The sequence below is a fragment of the Typha latifolia genome, chromosome 12, assembly GCF_019914945.1.
Source record: "Typha latifolia isolate L0001 chromosome 12, TyphaL0001v2, whole genome shotgun sequence".
NCBI classification, from domain to species: domain Eukaryota; kingdom Viridiplantae; phylum Streptophyta; class Magnoliopsida; order Poales; family Typhaceae; genus Typha; species Typha latifolia.
In genome coordinates this window covers 8,953,393-8,970,143 of record NC_133097.1, presented here as the reverse complement: position 1 = coordinate 8,970,143, position 16,751 = coordinate 8,953,393, and the positions used below count along the sequence as shown (strand labels likewise).

At 37.9% G+C, this 16,751-nt stretch overlaps 4 protein-coding genes across 8 annotated transcripts; 1 reads left to right on the top strand and 3 right to left on the bottom strand.

Moving 5' to 3' along the window:
* Positions 1-248: 248 nt before the first annotated feature.
* LOC140799066 (F-box protein At2g26850-like) lies at positions 249-2,702 on the bottom strand. Its single transcript, XM_073153203.1, has 5 exons — positions 1,985-2,702; positions 1,721-1,800; positions 1,289-1,467; positions 968-1,042; positions 249-634 (listed from the first exon to the last, which is right to left on the bottom strand). Exons 1-5 carry the CDS (start codon positions 2,501-2,503, stop codon positions 447-449), a joined length of 1,041 nt encoding a protein of 346 aa, XP_073009304.1. The 5' UTR covers positions 2,504-2,702; the 3' UTR covers positions 249-446.
* A 2,184-nt stretch (positions 2,703-4,886) lies between these two features.
* LOC140798517 (protein MIZU-KUSSEI 1-like) lies at positions 4,887-5,636 on the top strand. Its single transcript, XM_073152372.1, has one exon. It carries the CDS (start codon positions 4,887-4,889, stop codon positions 5,634-5,636), a length of 750 nt encoding a protein of 249 aa, XP_073008473.1.
* Positions 5,637-7,100: 1,464 nt separating this feature from the next.
* LOC140798667 (putative disease resistance protein RGA3) lies at positions 7,101-10,797 on the bottom strand. Its single transcript, XM_073152649.1, has one exon. The coding sequence runs from the start codon at positions 10,666-10,668 to the stop codon at positions 7,288-7,290; it is 3,381 nt and encodes a 1,126-aa protein (XP_073008750.1). The 5' UTR covers positions 10,669-10,797; the 3' UTR covers positions 7,101-7,287.
* A 776-nt stretch (positions 10,798-11,573) lies between these two features.
* LOC140798668 (transcription factor TGA2.2-like) lies at positions 11,574-16,599 on the bottom strand. Of its 5 annotated transcripts, none has more exons than XM_073152655.1 (12): positions 16,548-16,599; positions 16,199-16,326; positions 15,914-16,017; positions 15,523-15,596; positions 15,254-15,436; positions 14,788-14,862; positions 14,639-14,698; positions 14,068-14,145; positions 13,934-13,985; positions 13,163-13,434; positions 12,352-12,600; positions 11,574-11,909 (listed from the first exon to the last, which is right to left on the bottom strand). In XM_073152655.1, the coding sequence occupies exons 2-12, from the start codon at positions 16,294-16,296 to the stop codon at positions 11,763-11,765; spliced, it is 1,392 nt and encodes a 463-aa protein (XP_073008756.1). In that variant the 5' UTR covers positions 16,297-16,326; positions 16,548-16,599; the 3' UTR covers positions 11,574-11,762. The 5 variants fall into 5 exon arrangements, with proteins under 5 accessions (XP_073008756.1, XP_073008753.1, XP_073008752.1 ...); XM_073152652.1 differs by having other exon boundaries at positions 15,254-15,439; positions 16,548-16,598; XM_073152651.1 differs by having other exon boundaries at positions 15,254-15,439; positions 16,417-16,586.
* Between the last annotated feature and the right edge of the window lie 152 nt (positions 16,600-16,751).

Below are 16,751 nucleotides of genomic sequence, written 5' to 3'. Positions count from 1 at the left end.
AGCCCCTTTCTTTTTTACATATTTATTATAATAATCTACCCCTCTCCTGGTAAATTTGTAGAAACGACCATCATCATTATGCATATCTCAGAATTTTTTTTTTTTTTATAGTAGTTCCATTATTTATCCGAAATCTTGCAGATTTGATATGTGATCATATGAATTCAACTTAGGTGTTTGATTAAAAAAATAATAATAAGATGATTTAATGAATTCAGATTAGACGCAATCATCTAAATCCTGCAAAATAAACAAGCTTTGCCATCTGACTTGCAAAACTGAAAATTTGCACAATATTTGCAATGAATTAACTACAAGAATCCCAGCCATTAATCTTTTAATGGTTGATATACAAAGTACTTATAATGAACATAGATATTGATTACAGAACTACAAGGATTCGTATTATGAAGCAGAATAATTCTTACAAATGAGAATATATCTATCTATTCCAGGACTTCAGATGGCCAAAATTTTCTCCACATATTAATTTCATCTTTGCTTTGGAGTTTTCTGATTCCGCCGTAAAATCCATCTGTTTCATCCCCCTTTTCTCGATGACTGTTTCGACTTATAGCCGCCTTCCTCCATCTTGAGCCAGGAGCATGTTGCTTGAACTCTAATATTATGGTATCTGCCAGTAGAGAAGGCTCAAGAATAAGTCTGAAAGCTTATCAGTAATCTACATGAACTTGATCTAATCAGAAGAACAGCAGTAAATGCTCTGAATGAATAAATTCCTTATCCTTATATGGATGGATTAATTAGAACACATTATCATATGAATTCTCTTATATTGATCTACTGTAATTCACTGGACTATGATGCAAGAAGGCATGACAGTGGATTCATTCAGCCTATTTGTCTCTTGAGTAATAATAGACTTACAGTTGATCTATTTTTGCCTTGAAAAAGGAGTATGAGAAAAATACAAGCCTATGTGTGGTTTGGCCTTTAATGTTCCTACCATCTTGGTGGCAGCGACAACGACGTTCATTTTCTTCGCATGAATGCAAATGACCCACAACTCCATACCACCAGCCTGTCAGACATTGAAAAAGAAATAATTCAGGTGATAATTTACCCAGACTGCCAGGTTTTAGAATCTAACAGTGGAAAGCCATGCTTAATGGCAAATTATTGAGAAGCTACTCAAACAATTAGCACATCGTGCAATGACCGACATCGTAAGTTTGTAAGCATGGGGGAGTTTTCTGAATTGTACTTTGATTCAGAAAAGGATAAATCGAATCGAAGGATGCAGTTGTTGTTTTCTCGACCGACATACCATACGGGAATTCTTTGTTTTTCCTCCACTGGATTTCAAAATGATCTCCTGGGCACAAGTCATGTAAACAATTAGAGACATAAAGATCATGTGCAGGAGTATCGACAGGCGAAGCTCGCAGCCTGTCCCAGCGTATTCCTTCCTCCAACTTAACAATCTTTTGCCCATGTGGTGGATACCTATGAAAGGCAATCTGATCAACTTTTAACACTTTGTATCTATAAAAAGTTCGATTCAATCTGATCAACTAGAATTTTAGTACTATCCGCGGTTATAAGAAGTTTGACTCAATCTTCTGATCTAAGGCATGTATTCCAGTGAATTGCATCTACTTATAGGTAGGTCTGAAATCTGAATCAATTTCAGCAGAATATAGGACTGACTGTAAAACAAGAACATATTCGCATTAGCATAAACACACAATGCATTTACCTCGCAGTGAAGGTGTCTGTTTTCCTGTCGTATCTAAGCTGAGCATCATAACATGACAACGAAAAGCCGTAATGTCCATTCTGCAGGGGAAAAAAGGAGAAGGAAAAAAAAAAGAACACTGGTTATGGTGAAGAACAAAGTGCTAGAAACAATAACAATTAGTTGCAGAGACAAGCATATTGTTGCGCAAATAGCCAAAAACTATACATGTTGGTATGCAAAAAAAAGTTAATTAGATATAACCAAAAGCTATAGATTACATACCTCACGGTTGTAAACCTGAGCAGGCAACCAATATTCACCACATTCGAGTGCCAAATACCAAGACATGATTGAATCAATGCGCAATGGATTCACTGGTTTACTAGCAGCATCAAACTTAGAGTTGAGCAAAGAAAGAGGCCAGATAAAGAAGAGAGACTCCATCCAACTCTTGGGTTTTAATCTTTCCACAATGCCATGAGATGCCAAATGCAACTCCCACTCTTTCTTAGCTGCTGGGCCAATCACCCCACTCCACTTCTCCTTCATGTGCCTCTCCCACGGATGATCACCAGTGCACTTACCCTTCAGAGACCTACAAACACACGCCATGCTGCACAAACAAGCTGGAGAAAGCTTCTCAATAATGCACTCCAAAGCCAGCTCAGGCAAATCCAAGATTGGAGCCTCAGACATGGCTGATGAGAAGAACTCACCAAGCTCAAGTGGGTCGGAGAGGGAAGATATAAATGGAAGGGGTTTAAAATGGAATGATGATGCTTCTATCAAGGATGAGGACATGGTGTCTCCCACTAAAGCTTTGGATTAAGTTATACAAGAAGCTATAATGGACACAACTCTGAGGCTAAACATTGATTACTATAACCATAGTTCCCAATACTATGTTATGGGTTTATTCTGACAAAAGAATCTTTAGCTGAAGCAGCTCGAGTACATTGAACCATAGGCTTGGTTAAAATACGAAATGTTTCGATTCTAGTTTTATTATATTGATTTAGTCTTTATCTATATTTAATGTAACATAGAACTGGATACAAATCGGATTCAAATCAAATATAACTTTAAATTAGAAATATATATTAAATAAAACCATTATTTTATAGCTGGTTGGATGTTAACTTTGGAAAAGAGTTTCCAATCAAATAAAACCAAAACGACGAACATTTTGGCAAAACGTGTCTCTTTTTCCTACCAGACTTGGCAGAGAATCTAGGAAGAAGAAGTTGCATGAGATCTAGGGGAATTAAGGAGACTTTGGAGTTATGGAGTATAGAGAGAGAGGTTGTCGGTTCTTGGTTTATAGATTAATTTAATTGCAACCAACTTCGAGACTTAATAAATATAAGCAACCAACAAAGAAAAATTTAAGTAGCCAACAAAAGAGGTTGAGATCTGGAACACTGAAAGGAAGTCGGCAGTCTTTTTTTTATTTTTATTTTTATTTTTTATAATTATGAGAGTTTATCTGCTAATGAAATGGATAATATATTGGGTTTTTGTTTACATAATTGCCACTCTACACTTCAAGAGATCCTAATTGCCACTAAAATATCTTAACTCATTTAAAATTATCATTAAACGAAATAGGCCTAACAAATTATTGTTAAAGTTAACAAATATACCGAAATCTATTCTTTCTTAAAGCTTTGAGAAACATTTATCGACCATTTTTATCTCACATAAATAAAAATATATATGCTAGGAAGATAATTAGATATAGACACTAGAGAATTAATATTAATAGAAGTAATTATATATATGCCTTTGAACTATTGCCTGTTTTTATATAGATCCTCTCACTTATTTTTCATAGTATATTAACTATCTAACTATGTACAATCTCTAATCAGTTAAAAAGATATCACATGATTGCCACCTAATTAATTTTAGGGACGCTACAAACTATTTTTCATTAACACGTCCTACAAAATGAGAGATATCAGATGATTAAGAGAGTCAAAACTAACCCAAAGATCTAGCAGAAGTATATGACAAACTGAGAATTAAAAAGAAAATCTTAGTTTGAAATTCTTGGAGCAGATGAATTATTGGAGAAGGATAGGATGATGATAGGGACCAGAAAAATGTCTAGGGAGATGAGAACAAAAAATATGCTACAAGAGTCGTTGGTTTTCATTAATGTGATGGCAAAGAGTGACACTTGAAAGAAAGCATTTGCCTTCTTGATTCAATGCTATCCAAAGACTCGTGACTTCATTTGTCTTTGGGGAATATATAAATCTTTTCCTACGGCAAGTAGCAACCATGGGGAATATATAAGTTTGATTCAAGAATAAATTTCTTCTTTATTCTGAAATATAATTTATTTTACTCTCTAATGCAAATATTTTTTTTTTATCAAAATTATATCTTATATTATATTAACTCAATTTTACTCTTATTATTTATGATCAGTCAATCGACTTTATATCAAATCAAAACATAATTTCGTAGAAGACTGAAAGATTTCTTTTTTTTCTTTTTTCTTTCAATTTATATTAAACATAATTTTTATATTCTTATTTTAAGATATAAATAAACATAGAAATAGAAATAAAGCATTTAAAGGTCTCTTATGCAACTATTTTTTTTTTGTATCTCTTTATCTATATTGGTGAGTGGTGACTCATCCAAAGTGATTGCAAAAGTCTGTCACCTCAACAAGATAAATGAAAAAAAATATTAAACGATCATTTAAATAGATAAGGGAGTCAAAGTGTCACAAACTACTAATTAGGAGATCCAATTTTGCAAAGTAAATCTAAATATAATTATCTCGAATGTTTTTGTATAAAATTACACTAATATATTATATTTGAAGAATTCTTTGTTCCCAGGGAAGCACTCCCCTGAATCATTCAGGATAACTTTTCTATTATTAAAAGCTAGTAGACAATATTTCTTCACAAAAAAAAAACAATTATAATAACATCAATGGATTATTCAACCAATTATTCTAAATTAATCAATCAAGGATGATAACATTTCTAATAAAATAGCATCTGGTTGTGCCCTTCCACTAATATATATGACATCCTCTCATGTCTTATAACTATAAATTAAGAAAAGCTTTTTCATACGTGCAGTCCATAACGGTCTCCTTTTCAAATACCAACCACCACTCCCCTCCTCTTCCCTCGCAAACTCATCAACGTCCCTCTCCATGTCCTTCCCTCCCCCCTCGCCGCGCAATCCGAGCGCCGCCGCCGTCCCCGAGCTCCCTCCCGCATCGCCCCGCACCCCACGCACGCCCCGACCGCCGATAACATTAACGGAGCCGTCGAAGACGAAGAGGCCGGCGAAGTCGAGCAAGGCGCTCCGCGCGCTCCGTTCGCTCTTCCGGACCTTCCCGATCCTCACCCCGGCGTGCAGCTTCCACGCGGGGCTCCCCCGGGGCGGCCGGCCCCACGACGGGCACGTCCACGGAGCGTCGCGCACCACGGGGACCCTCTTCGGCCACCGGAAGGCGCGGATCACCCTGGCGATCCAGGAGAACCCCGGCAGCGTCCCGGTGCTCCTCCTGGAGCTGGCGATCCAGACGGGGAAGTTCATGCAGGAGATGGGGTCGGAGCATCTCCGGATAGCGCTGGAGTGCGAGAAGAAAGCGAACGACAAGGTGCGGCTGCTGGACGAGCCGCTGTGGACGGCGTACATGAACGGGAGGAAGATCGGGTACGCGGTGAAGCGGGAGGCGACGGAGGACGACTTGACGGTGATGCAGCTGCTGCACACCGTGTCGGTCGGCGCCGGGGTGCTGCCGAGCGACATCGTGGAGCCGGCGGAGGGGGATTTGGCGTACATGAGAGCGCACTTCGATAGGGTTGTCGGGAGCAAGGATTCGGAGTCGTTTTACATGTTGAACCCGGACGGGAATAATGGGCCGGAGCTTAGTATCTTCTTCATTAGGATTTGATTGTTTTTATATAAATATCTTCTTCTTCTTCTTGGTTTTTTTTTTTTCTTTTTAAGAAAGAGATGGAAGGAAGCATGGAGAGATTTTTGTATCTAGTTTTTGGTACCAGATTGACAAAATAACTTAATTAATTTTATTTCTATAAATAAATATGTATTTATTTAAATAGTTTTATTTAATAAATCTAAGAGGTATTTTCTGTACACATGTCATAAAACATTTTAAAACTTGATTTGTAAATATTAAAATAGGAGGGTGTAATTAAAACAGGGTGCTAAATACAAATTTACCTTAAAAATAGAGGGACTAAATGGTAAATACTCATATGGCAGGGAGGGTGTCTTTAAACAATATTTAAAAATTCAGGGTTGGATTTGTAAATGTTGGGCAGACGGTGTGAATCGGAATAAGCTGATAGTCAGGGTGTGAATTGAAAATAGCTGATAGTCAGGGAGTGAATTGAAAATTTCTCCGCGCAAGAGAAATTTTTATTGGAAATTTTCCTTACTCTCCACAACGATCGACGACGACACAAAGGCCTTGGCATTTCCAGACGCCAAGATCTTGTTGGGTTTCTGGACGGCGAGCAGATAGAGCATTTATAAGGAAGTACTAGGTTCTGTGGCCAGATGGAAATCTCCACTCAGGTAGTCAAGTTCATAAATTCAGCTAACCCAACAATTTACTTGCGTGAGGAGCAATCTATCTGTGTCTCTTAGTGTTTGTCTTCGTCAACTTAGATTGGTCATGGATTCGAGACTCTAGTTAGTCGTAGGCAACGTGTTCGATGTTTTGACTGTTTGAAGCTATGAAGCAATAATTTATACTTAGGCAATTATTGATTCATTTGTACAAAGATATTTTGTGTTTTGTGGACAAATAAGTAAGGGGGCTAATGCTATAAATATAAGGGAAACTGATTATTTATGTCTGTCAAATATAAGTCTACTATTGCAGATATTTGGCATTTATGACAGTAGATTAAATGCCATTTTGATTGTAGTTTAGAGAGTTATCGGAGCTCCTAATTTCTAACAAAGAACTCTCTTTGAGTGCCATTGTATCTACTCATAGGAAGAATTTTGCTTCACTATGCTTTGATTTGCTCTCGAGTGTAGTTTATCTTCACACTTCTTTCAGCAAGACTTTATTAATTGAATGATCAAAAGACGTCATAAAATCATTTTTCTCCGTTCTTCTTCACTTTTTTGTAGCTTAAACTCGCATTGCTTGCCTTCTGTCCATGTGGCTATTTAATCACATCTATCATCACCCTGTGAGTGTGCGTTGGATATTCCTTGAACTTTCTTCAGGCATACAAGCACTAAACCACACCTCTCCATATTTGAGTTTAACATGGTCATCTAGTCCTAGCTGGCTTCCATATTCTTAGTTCATTCAAAAGTTTTATCTTTGTTCACAAAATGAAGTGTTTGCAATTCCTTGGTGAGGTGAGTTGGGAGATTTTATGTCGGAATAGTAGCTTAGTTATTACTTATTACGAATTTTATGAAAATTACAGTATAAACAGATATTTGGCTACTGGATACAAGTAATTGGTATCATATATGTCATTCAGCAGAAAATAAAAGCCTTAAAGAACAGAAGCAGCAAGGAACTTGGTATCATACCATTCACAGTGGCAACTATATCAGGTGATGCTGTCACGTCTTCTCCTTACTCTCCTCTCTGACGTGATGCCCTCTTCGTCAATCTGAATGTTGGGGACATGAGCTATGTTGGGCCAGTCTTCTCCATTATTCTCTTGGCAGCTCTCTGTTAACAACGGGCAATCTTTGATATTCAACTCCTGCAACATTCTGGGGAGGCCCTTTTCTGGCAAGTGTGGTATCAGAGGGCAATTGGCAATGATTAAAGTCGTAAGAGAGGGAAGTTCCCTGAGACCAGCAGGCAAGTATCGAAGGTTCCTGCAACGGAAGATCTCAAGAAATCTAAGCGCAATTGACAGCTCCTCATCAGGGAAGCAGTAAAGATCATCGCAGTCGGTGATTCTTAGATGAGAGAGGGAAGGAAGGTCTTTAAGCTCTGACAGAAGGGGGTTGATTAATTTGGAGCACGAGCTGATGCAAAGGTCTTCAAGCAAGGGCGGCAGTAAGTTTCTGTCCTGTCCCGATGGTGCAAGCCTTGGGCAATTGTATATGTGTAGGCTCTTAAGTGAGACAAGGGCTTTGAAGCCTTGCACTGGCAGATAAAGAAGATCTTCACAGCTTGTGATTGTCAGTTCCTTGAGAGCCCCCAGTTGGTTCGTCAGTAGTCCTTGTTGTAAGGATATGAGGTTTGTGCACTCATGTATTTGCAAAGATGACAATGATGATGAGGGCACTGAGTTTGAAACCTGCACTTCTGGAAGAATGTTAATCCCTGTTTCAGCTATCCTGAGCCTCGAAAGGGTAGGAGGAAGAACTGGTAACACTCTTAGCTTCGTACAGTGAAGGACTTCAAGGTCAGTGAGGCGAGGAAACAATTCACCATCTTCCGCAGAGACCCATTCTTTGAGATCAGACATGTCATCAACTACTAATTCAATTAGTGATGGAAACCCCTTAACATGTCCATTTCCTGAAAACTCTTGGCCTATTCGAACTACTGCATGCATTCCTCCTACATCCAGATACTTGAGAAATGGTAGCTGTCCCAGAGATGGGAGAAGTTTGCATCTTCCACAATCAGATAGGTGAATGGTTTGAACAAAGGAGAGACTACTCAGCCAGTTTGGAAACATAGTACCTACAAAGCCCTTGATCGCCAGCTCCTTCAGTTGAGTGTTAGGTTGAAGGGCTTCAAGCACCTGCTCAGCTAGATGTTCTTCTTCCAAACTAACATGTTTTGCATCTGACCAGACAAGCTCAAGGACAGACAGGTGATGTTTTCCACTTAACAAAGCCTCGCTTGCCTCTTCCTTACTATTTACATCCTCAATCTTTCTAATGCTTAGACGTCCTCGAATCTCCATCATTTCCTTCAGCTCCGTTATCTTGTATCCCTTGTCCTTGCGAACAACGAATTCCTCCAAATTTTGGAGGCAGGTTAAGTTCCCTAATCTGTCTATGTCAGTGATCAATCTTGTACTTGCTTCAAGATGTCTTAGGTTTACAAGCTTGGTCACACCTCTTGGTATTTCATCTAGTAATACACAATTCCTCAATTTTAGTGTTTGCAAATTATATAAGCTACTGATAGGTGAGGGCAACTTTCTGACTCCGGTACCTGAAATATTTAGATAGCGAAGTTGTTTCAAGTTACCTATAGAATCTGGTAACTCAGTGATATCTCGGCGATTCAGCTCCAATACTCGTAGAAATCTTAGCTTAAAGAATAGATCATTGGTAAGAGGGCCAGTCTTACTTCTGTATCCGCGTAATAATAGAAGAGTTCTTGTTCTCTCAAAGTGATAGAATGCCTGAAATGAAGTGGACTTTGAATTGTCGCATGAGAATGATAGATGCTTAATCCTTTTAGGTGTGCTGCTTCTTGCATGATTCTCTAATCTAAGACACTCATCCTGAGAAACAGACACTGCTAGATCATGGATAGCATCATGCATCACATATTTGCCTCTATGAGATTGGAAGAATGACCTACTTAACATATCATCAAAATAGCTGCTCCCTACATCCTCTGCCCGTCTTCTTCCTTGGGGCTGAACAAAACCAAGTCCCATCCAGATCTGTACTAATTTATCTTTTTCAAAAACATAATCTTTGTGAAAGACAGAACAAAATGCAAAACACTGCTTCAGATGTGGGGGTAAGTGCTTATAGCTCAATCTTAGAGCTGGTAAGATATTGTTCTTATCTGAAGGTAACTCCCAGATTTCACTTTTCAAAATATTCATCCAGTCTTCTACATCCACTTTCGAGTATAGTAGGCTCCCAATTGCCTTGACTGCAAGCGGTAATCCTTTCAACTTCTTCACAATCTCCTTCCCTATCTCTTCCAAATGTGGATATACACTAGAGTCGCCATTTACAAATGCATAATTCCTGAATAAATTCCAGCAGTCTTTGTCTGATAATTGCTCCAGATGGTATGGAGACAGGCCACCCATGATCCTCCCAACATTTTCATTCTGAGTTGTTACTATAATTTTGCTTCCTCTTTCGCCAACAATCAGAGCTTTGTAATAGCTATACCATTTGGTAGGATCCTCATTCCAAACATCATCTAAGACTAGAAGAAATCTCTTCCCTTTTAGTTTCTTACAGAGATTTTCTTGAAGCAAGTTCATGTTTGTTGTAGCAGAAGTAAAGCCACTTTCAGAAGATTCAAGTGTCTCTTTGGTCAGCTTCGTCTCATCAAAATCCTCGGAAACACAGACCCACATTCTTAATGTGAAATGTTCTTTTATTCTATCATCATTGTAGACAAGCTGAGCTAGAGTTGTCTTCCCTAGCCCCCCCATGCCAACTATAGGGAGAATAGAAAAGCAGGCACGAAGAGAGTTATTAGGTGACAATAGCAAGTTTATAATCTTCTCTCTATCTTCTTCCCTTCCTATAATACTTGAGTCATCTACCACTGAACTAGTTTTTGGTCGCTCTGTGATTTCTAGTCGGTTCATCCCACCAAACATTTGTAAACCAAGATTATATCTGTCTTTGACAAGCTTATCTAACTTCTCATTGATTGCCTTTATTTCTTGTGCCAATCTGTAGTTAAATAAACCATTTTGAAAGCAAATACAGTGCAAATAGCTCTTTACCTTCTTCCAGCGACCTATAGATTGGCCTTCCAATTTTGATCGCAGTGCTTCAGCGGCATAGGAATCCAGTATCTCATCCATTTCATAGGCAACATCCTTAATGTTTGCCAGCCAAGTTCGCACCACTTTATCCTTCAATTGCTTCTCCTCTGCATCTTCAACCAAAGCTTGTATTGTAGATAGAGTGGTCGACATGTTCTGCAACTCCTTTTCAATGCCGCGAAGCAATCTGAACTCATCAGAAGCAGCAATGGACAATCTATCAAACAGAACTTGCATGAATGTAGATAGAACAGCTCCTTCTGCCATGATCTTGATCCTGTACCTTTGCTTGGCTAGAAGGAAAAGAAAGAGGATAACCAGAAGGGGATGAATGACTAGGAGCTCAGGCTGCTATTGTTGGAATTTCCATTGATCTACTATGGCATGCTATGAGGGCCTTCCATAATAGTCAACTAAGTTAGGTTTGCATTTACAGCACGGCACCTAATTATTCTGAAGGTCTGGATCCATCTTCTACTAGATTTCCATCTCAGTTGTTTTTTCAATGCTTTGTTGATTGAAATGGGGACTTAGATGGGTTGACTACAAGGGCAGGAAATTTTGGACTGACCTACCGATGAAGCTTTTTTTAAGAAGACTTAGCCAGTTGTTCTGCAATGATACTGGACCACAGAAGAATAGAGATTGCACAAGCTGCAGTAAAGTTAATTGAATATAACATTTGGCTTTTTGCCTTTTTACTTATTAATATCTTATAAATGTCTTTTTGCCATTAGTAAATGTATGATTTAATATACTGGTTATATTCGTCTCTCAATCCTTCTTCGCATTATTTGCTGATTTCTTATTGATGTTTTCTCCCTCTCTCTCTCTCTCTCCTTATCCAAAAAGCAAACAGATGTTTTTTTTTTGTCGGTATTTCGGATTAAATTCTTTTGTTTTTCAATGCTCAATCTAATCCTTGTTTTCTTTATGATAATCAACACAAAGTGCAGATGGGACAGCCCAACGAATTTTGAACAGGTCTATTGAAACTGTGCACCATTACCAGAGTGTTTGAGTTTGACGGTTTGACCTTAGTAAACGTGTAAAACACTTCCATGAGTTTTTGACCCAACTAACCTTGTTCAGATTTATTTTTACCGAAATAAAAGAGGAAGACGTTGTGCAAAATAGTTGCAGGTTTTAAACCACAAAAAGGCCAACAGGCATCTACGAATGAAGCGCATTGAATAGTGAATATGTCTTCCAACATCTCGATAGAAGGTACAGGGCCATACATTTAGATAATCCAGAGGCACCACAAGTATAATTCTTAACAGTAATAATAAGTTGATTACCTGCAAACATATTGACTGGAGATTATATCTAACATATGCTTCCTTGATGTTAAATTTGCTTCATTCCCGTGGACGGGCAAGCCAAAGAGAGCTTAAGGCACGTAAACGTGAGAAATAGTCATTTATGCCAAGTAGTGCTCGTGCAGATTGGCGGGTGGTTAATATGCGATGCAATTGTTGCAGGGTTTGCTGCCGCAGGTTGTCAGCCTGAATTAAAGAAATATAAAGAGGTAGGATAAGAAATATGTACTTTATCATAAAAGATAAGCATTCATGACTTAGTGATTTACACTCAAATCAGCATGAAGAACCACTTTAATTAATGCTTGATTCCAAGAGGCTCATCGAGGAGAAAGTCCAAATTTGGCCATCATTTTACAGTTCGTCTGAATAAACTTATCCATTCCAATCTCTATATCCTATCAAAGATTACATTTTACCCTATGAATACTGCAGCAAATCATATTGTTCCATTACTATAATGCTCAATAATGGACATTTTGCAAGTCATTCTATTTCTTAAAAGTAATAGGTCAAAGTTTGTCTGGGATTAATTACTACATTTGCTACGATGCATAATAAACAAGAGCTGATCTATCGAAATATTGCCACCAGAGCAAAATCAAGGTCTGTGGGGTCAGAGAATTACCTGACGGAGGAAGTTCTCAAGGGTGCCCAGCTTTCCCATAGCCATTGCCATCTGGCCCATGTAATTTGCAACGTTACCCGATGATCCTGCAGGACCAAGAGATCCAGATGCCAAAGTTTCTGACAGTGACTGCTGTAGTGCTTCCATCCCTTGTGAGAGAGCATCCTCTGCTTGTTGAGAGGACTGCTGTAAGTTGCATATCTTCACTAATTGCTCCTCAGTAAGAGGTTCCAGTTGACCTGCGAGCAACTAAAAGTTCGAGTGCAACATGGAAATATGTTAATTCATAACCAAGAATTGTGCCTTCTAAGTTTTATGAAGGCTGCATTAAGATCTTGTAAAAACGTGAATTCCCCAGGCACGTAGAGGTTGGACACTGCTTTCGTAAATTTAGTGAAAAATGTCTTTGATCTTGTTAGTGTGTGTTGGAAAAGTTCAGAGAAATTGGGGCCTCTCTAATGACTAATTATGTGAACTTAGAAAAAGGAAAGAGATTTTGTAAGGAACATACAAATTAGGACTTACATTTTCAGTTAACAGTGTGACATCATTTGAAACAGAAAAAGAGGAGCAGAAAACCTGAGCAAGCTGGCAATTCATGCAAGAATATCTTTTTTCCACAAGAACAGGTCACTGTGACCTGCTCCCATTGCTTGAACAAGCTTCTTGAATATTAACTATCTAAGTATTCTTCTGTAAGATTTATACACCAACCTCATTACCAATTTTCAAGTTCAATCAGACCAATAAACTTTTTAGTTCTGTTAGAAGGATACCAGGAGAAAACATGGAAAGAAGAGAAGAGATGCACCTTAAGAAGTTCAGAAGATCGGAAGCCTCCCAGCCACAAAAAGCATCTTTCAGCAGGAGTCTTCCACATTCCAGACAGTATGTGAAAAACATCTGCCTTAGCAGCTATACCCTTTAGCCTAAAAATTTCATCATAGTGGGACATAATGCCATCAACAATAGAACGGAGCTCGCTATCACTAGCATGTGAGTTCACTGCTGCTCTCAGCTCACTAATTTGCTGACTGTGCTCTTCTAGCCATCGCGTATATTCCATGTCAAACGCCAAAGCACCTAAAGATTGAAGACATAAAAGTTCTCCTTAAGATAAAGCATTAAGAAAAGTAATATCCTTCTACATAAATGCATACAGGTAATAGTGAGCCAAACAATTAGCCAAATTTTTAGCATTTTTCATGGTTTTTATCCTGAAGGAAGTAAGTTTATACACTTCATCTCGGCAATATCGAAACTAAGTCAATATTAAGCCCCTTCAGTTGAAAAGTAGAACAAGATATCAAAGTGATAGTAACCTAGGACAGGGGTTTGCAGTGGAATCCATAAGCCCATTTGCTAAATGCAATTACCCTGGGTATTGCAGGTTTCACATAAAATAAAAGAGCTCCAATAATTTCTCTAGATGTGAGAATAATATTAGTTTAAAAGTATACATCTTTGAGGCACAAACAAGCCAAAGAACCATGGAAGACAGCACAATTGGCAGATATTGTTTGGTGATAGAAACTTATAAACTCATGAAAAACTACAAAACAGGGAAGAGATATAAAAGTACCATTTCCGTTCATAGAATGGACCTGATCTCCTGAGTTTGAAATGAATATGCCCTGCAAACAGGACAGCACTTCTGCCTGAAACTCATTGTGAAACATCATGTGCAAGTTACAAAATGAATAACAAGAATAATACCTGCTGCCGAGCTCGCTGAAGCTCCTGCTCCAATTGATTAAGCTTCAATGTGCTACTTTCTAGTTGCTGGACATATGCCTAATAAAGGTGAAGATTACTTTTTCAGAACTATAACTTCTATAACAAACCTATATAATCATCAACACCAACATCAAATCCTTCCTTTTACCAACTTGTAGACAGAAAGTTTTCCGGCAAAGAATTTTAAAAAGAGTTTGAAAATGTAAGACTTACAGTCTAAAAATAGCAAAAAATCTATTGGCAAATCCAGCGCGATAAAGCATTTTAAGAACTTGTGGAAGTACCTCTCTACATTCTTATCATAAAACCCAATTGAAGACCTAAATTAGAAGAGAAAAAAAAAACCGTAATGTTAGAGGAAAGGATGGAAGTAGGATCACTTTATAAAGCCAGATATAGTCAAGGTTAGTGACTACTATAGCATAAGAAAACTAGCAGTAATTGGGATCAGCAGCACAAACTAAGATGCTTGCATAATATCTCAGAACCATTATTCTGATGCAAAGAACAAACAATTGAAGGAAGATGTTTGATAATTAGATTACAATACCTTCTTTCTTAACCTACTTTTTCTAGCAGCTTCGCGATTTTGGGCAAGCCGACGAAGTGTCTGTATACAAATGAAAGAAAGGTATGTTTTCTATTTAGTCCAGAATCTGGTACAAAGAGTTACTGTGGCTTAATTATACTTTAAAATACCTTCTGATCTAGCTTATCCTTTGATTTGTCATAGGAATCAGAAGCACCAACAGTAGCACCTTGTCCTTGTTCAAACTGAAAATTCAATAGACTCATAAGTAGTGGCACTAATAAGACGTGTGCAACATCGACATGTGTTGAGCATTAATTTTGAACAGAATGACCAGGAAGTTGATTGTAAGGCAAAAGAAAGGAAGCACATAAATTATACAGTGATACCTCGTCTTACTCCTGCAAAATCAATAATTCAACACTACTTTTACATTTAGAGTGACAACGTAAAACTACTGTCCAATATAATCTATATGAATACTAAACTGAGAACAGAAGATACTAAAAAAGTCACTAGGCTTCAGATACAGGCTAGATAGACAACTTAAGCCATACAAAGGGAAATAAAAATAAAAAAAAAAGAACAAAGTTTGTGTCCATAGAAGATCATGATTACATGGGAGATAGACAATACCCTTCGATTCTTGTCTTCAGTATCCATATCTGTTGATGTATCAGTCCTAGGACTGGCATCTGCCATTGTAGACTCTCCCCAGTTTTCAATGTTACCACTGGATATAGCTACTGGATTTGATTGTTGTGGAAATTTTTGCGACCCAAATCTAATTGCTGTAGTAATATCAGTTGAAGCAAGAGGCTGCTATAAGAGCAAGTTATCAGTTTATAATATATCCTTAACTTCGTTCATCACCGTAATATCAATGAAAGTATATCTAAACTTACCTTACTATACCCACCAAACTGAAGAGGATCAGAATTAATGGTCAGGGTCCTTAATTTTGGATCAAAAAGAGGATCTGAAAGAAAAAGAAAGAAAATAAAACAAAAGCATTAATACCACTAGCCTCCATATCATTTTCTTTTCATTGTCGTTATCACTTCTCAGTTCTTGCAGTAACTAACATGGGATTGCCTCAAATTAACACAAAGACAAACAAGATTAAATTTGCAATGCATAATAACCCTAGATATTAAGCTCAGGTCCACAAACCTGTATCTAAAAACGCTACATTAGCTCACAAATAGCAAGAAATGCACATCTTGACAGCATAAAATTACCAAGAAAAATAGAAAAATATATAACGCCATGATTACGACAGTTACAACCACATACTTGTGCTCAAATCAGCAACATCCCCTACACGAAATCCAACAGATTGCTCGAGCGCCGCAAAATCCGAAATCCGGGTATGGTGCATACTATTTCCTTCCCCGCTACTACAAAAAAGCGATCAAAAAGCATATGTCTTCACACTCTTAAAACCATAACACAATGTGAAAAAAGCTAATCTGAAAGCAAAATTAGATGAATAATGCACATATAAGCCAATCTTGCTCCCACTTCATGAGTTACAGAGCATAATTATAGCATAAAACGAAGCATAAGCAATTCACATACACAAGATTAGCTCCTGACAAAGAAGAACTAAAGCTCGGCATCTTCCCCTCGAGATTGCAAACATCTTCCACACCGATCCCCAGTCTCCTACTCCCCATCCACCACCATCATCTCCTCCTCCTCCTAAGCTATAAAATCAGCAAAAAAGAAGCTTCAAATTCTTAAACCAAGAACCCCAACACCCAGCAAGAAATCATCGGGAGCTAAAATAAATTAACCTAATCCGTCATCGTCTCTCTCTCTCTCTCTCTCTCTATAGGAAATTATTGTAGCTCGATTTCTCTCTCTATATATTTGAGAAAGAAAATAAAAGAGAGTGCGAGCGTTTCCACCAGCCTCGAATACCGACCAATTTTTTAAACTCCTCGGTAGAGTTGACGTTTGGACCGTTCCAATCCCTTGAACGACCTTTTCTTTTCTCCTTTTTATCCTCCTGCTAATTATTATTTTGGTCATTTTACCATAAACCACCACCTTTTTTACATTATTTTATTGATCAGCTCCTCCTCGTAAAGGGTAAATTTGTAAATTTCTCTCACTTATAATCCAATAA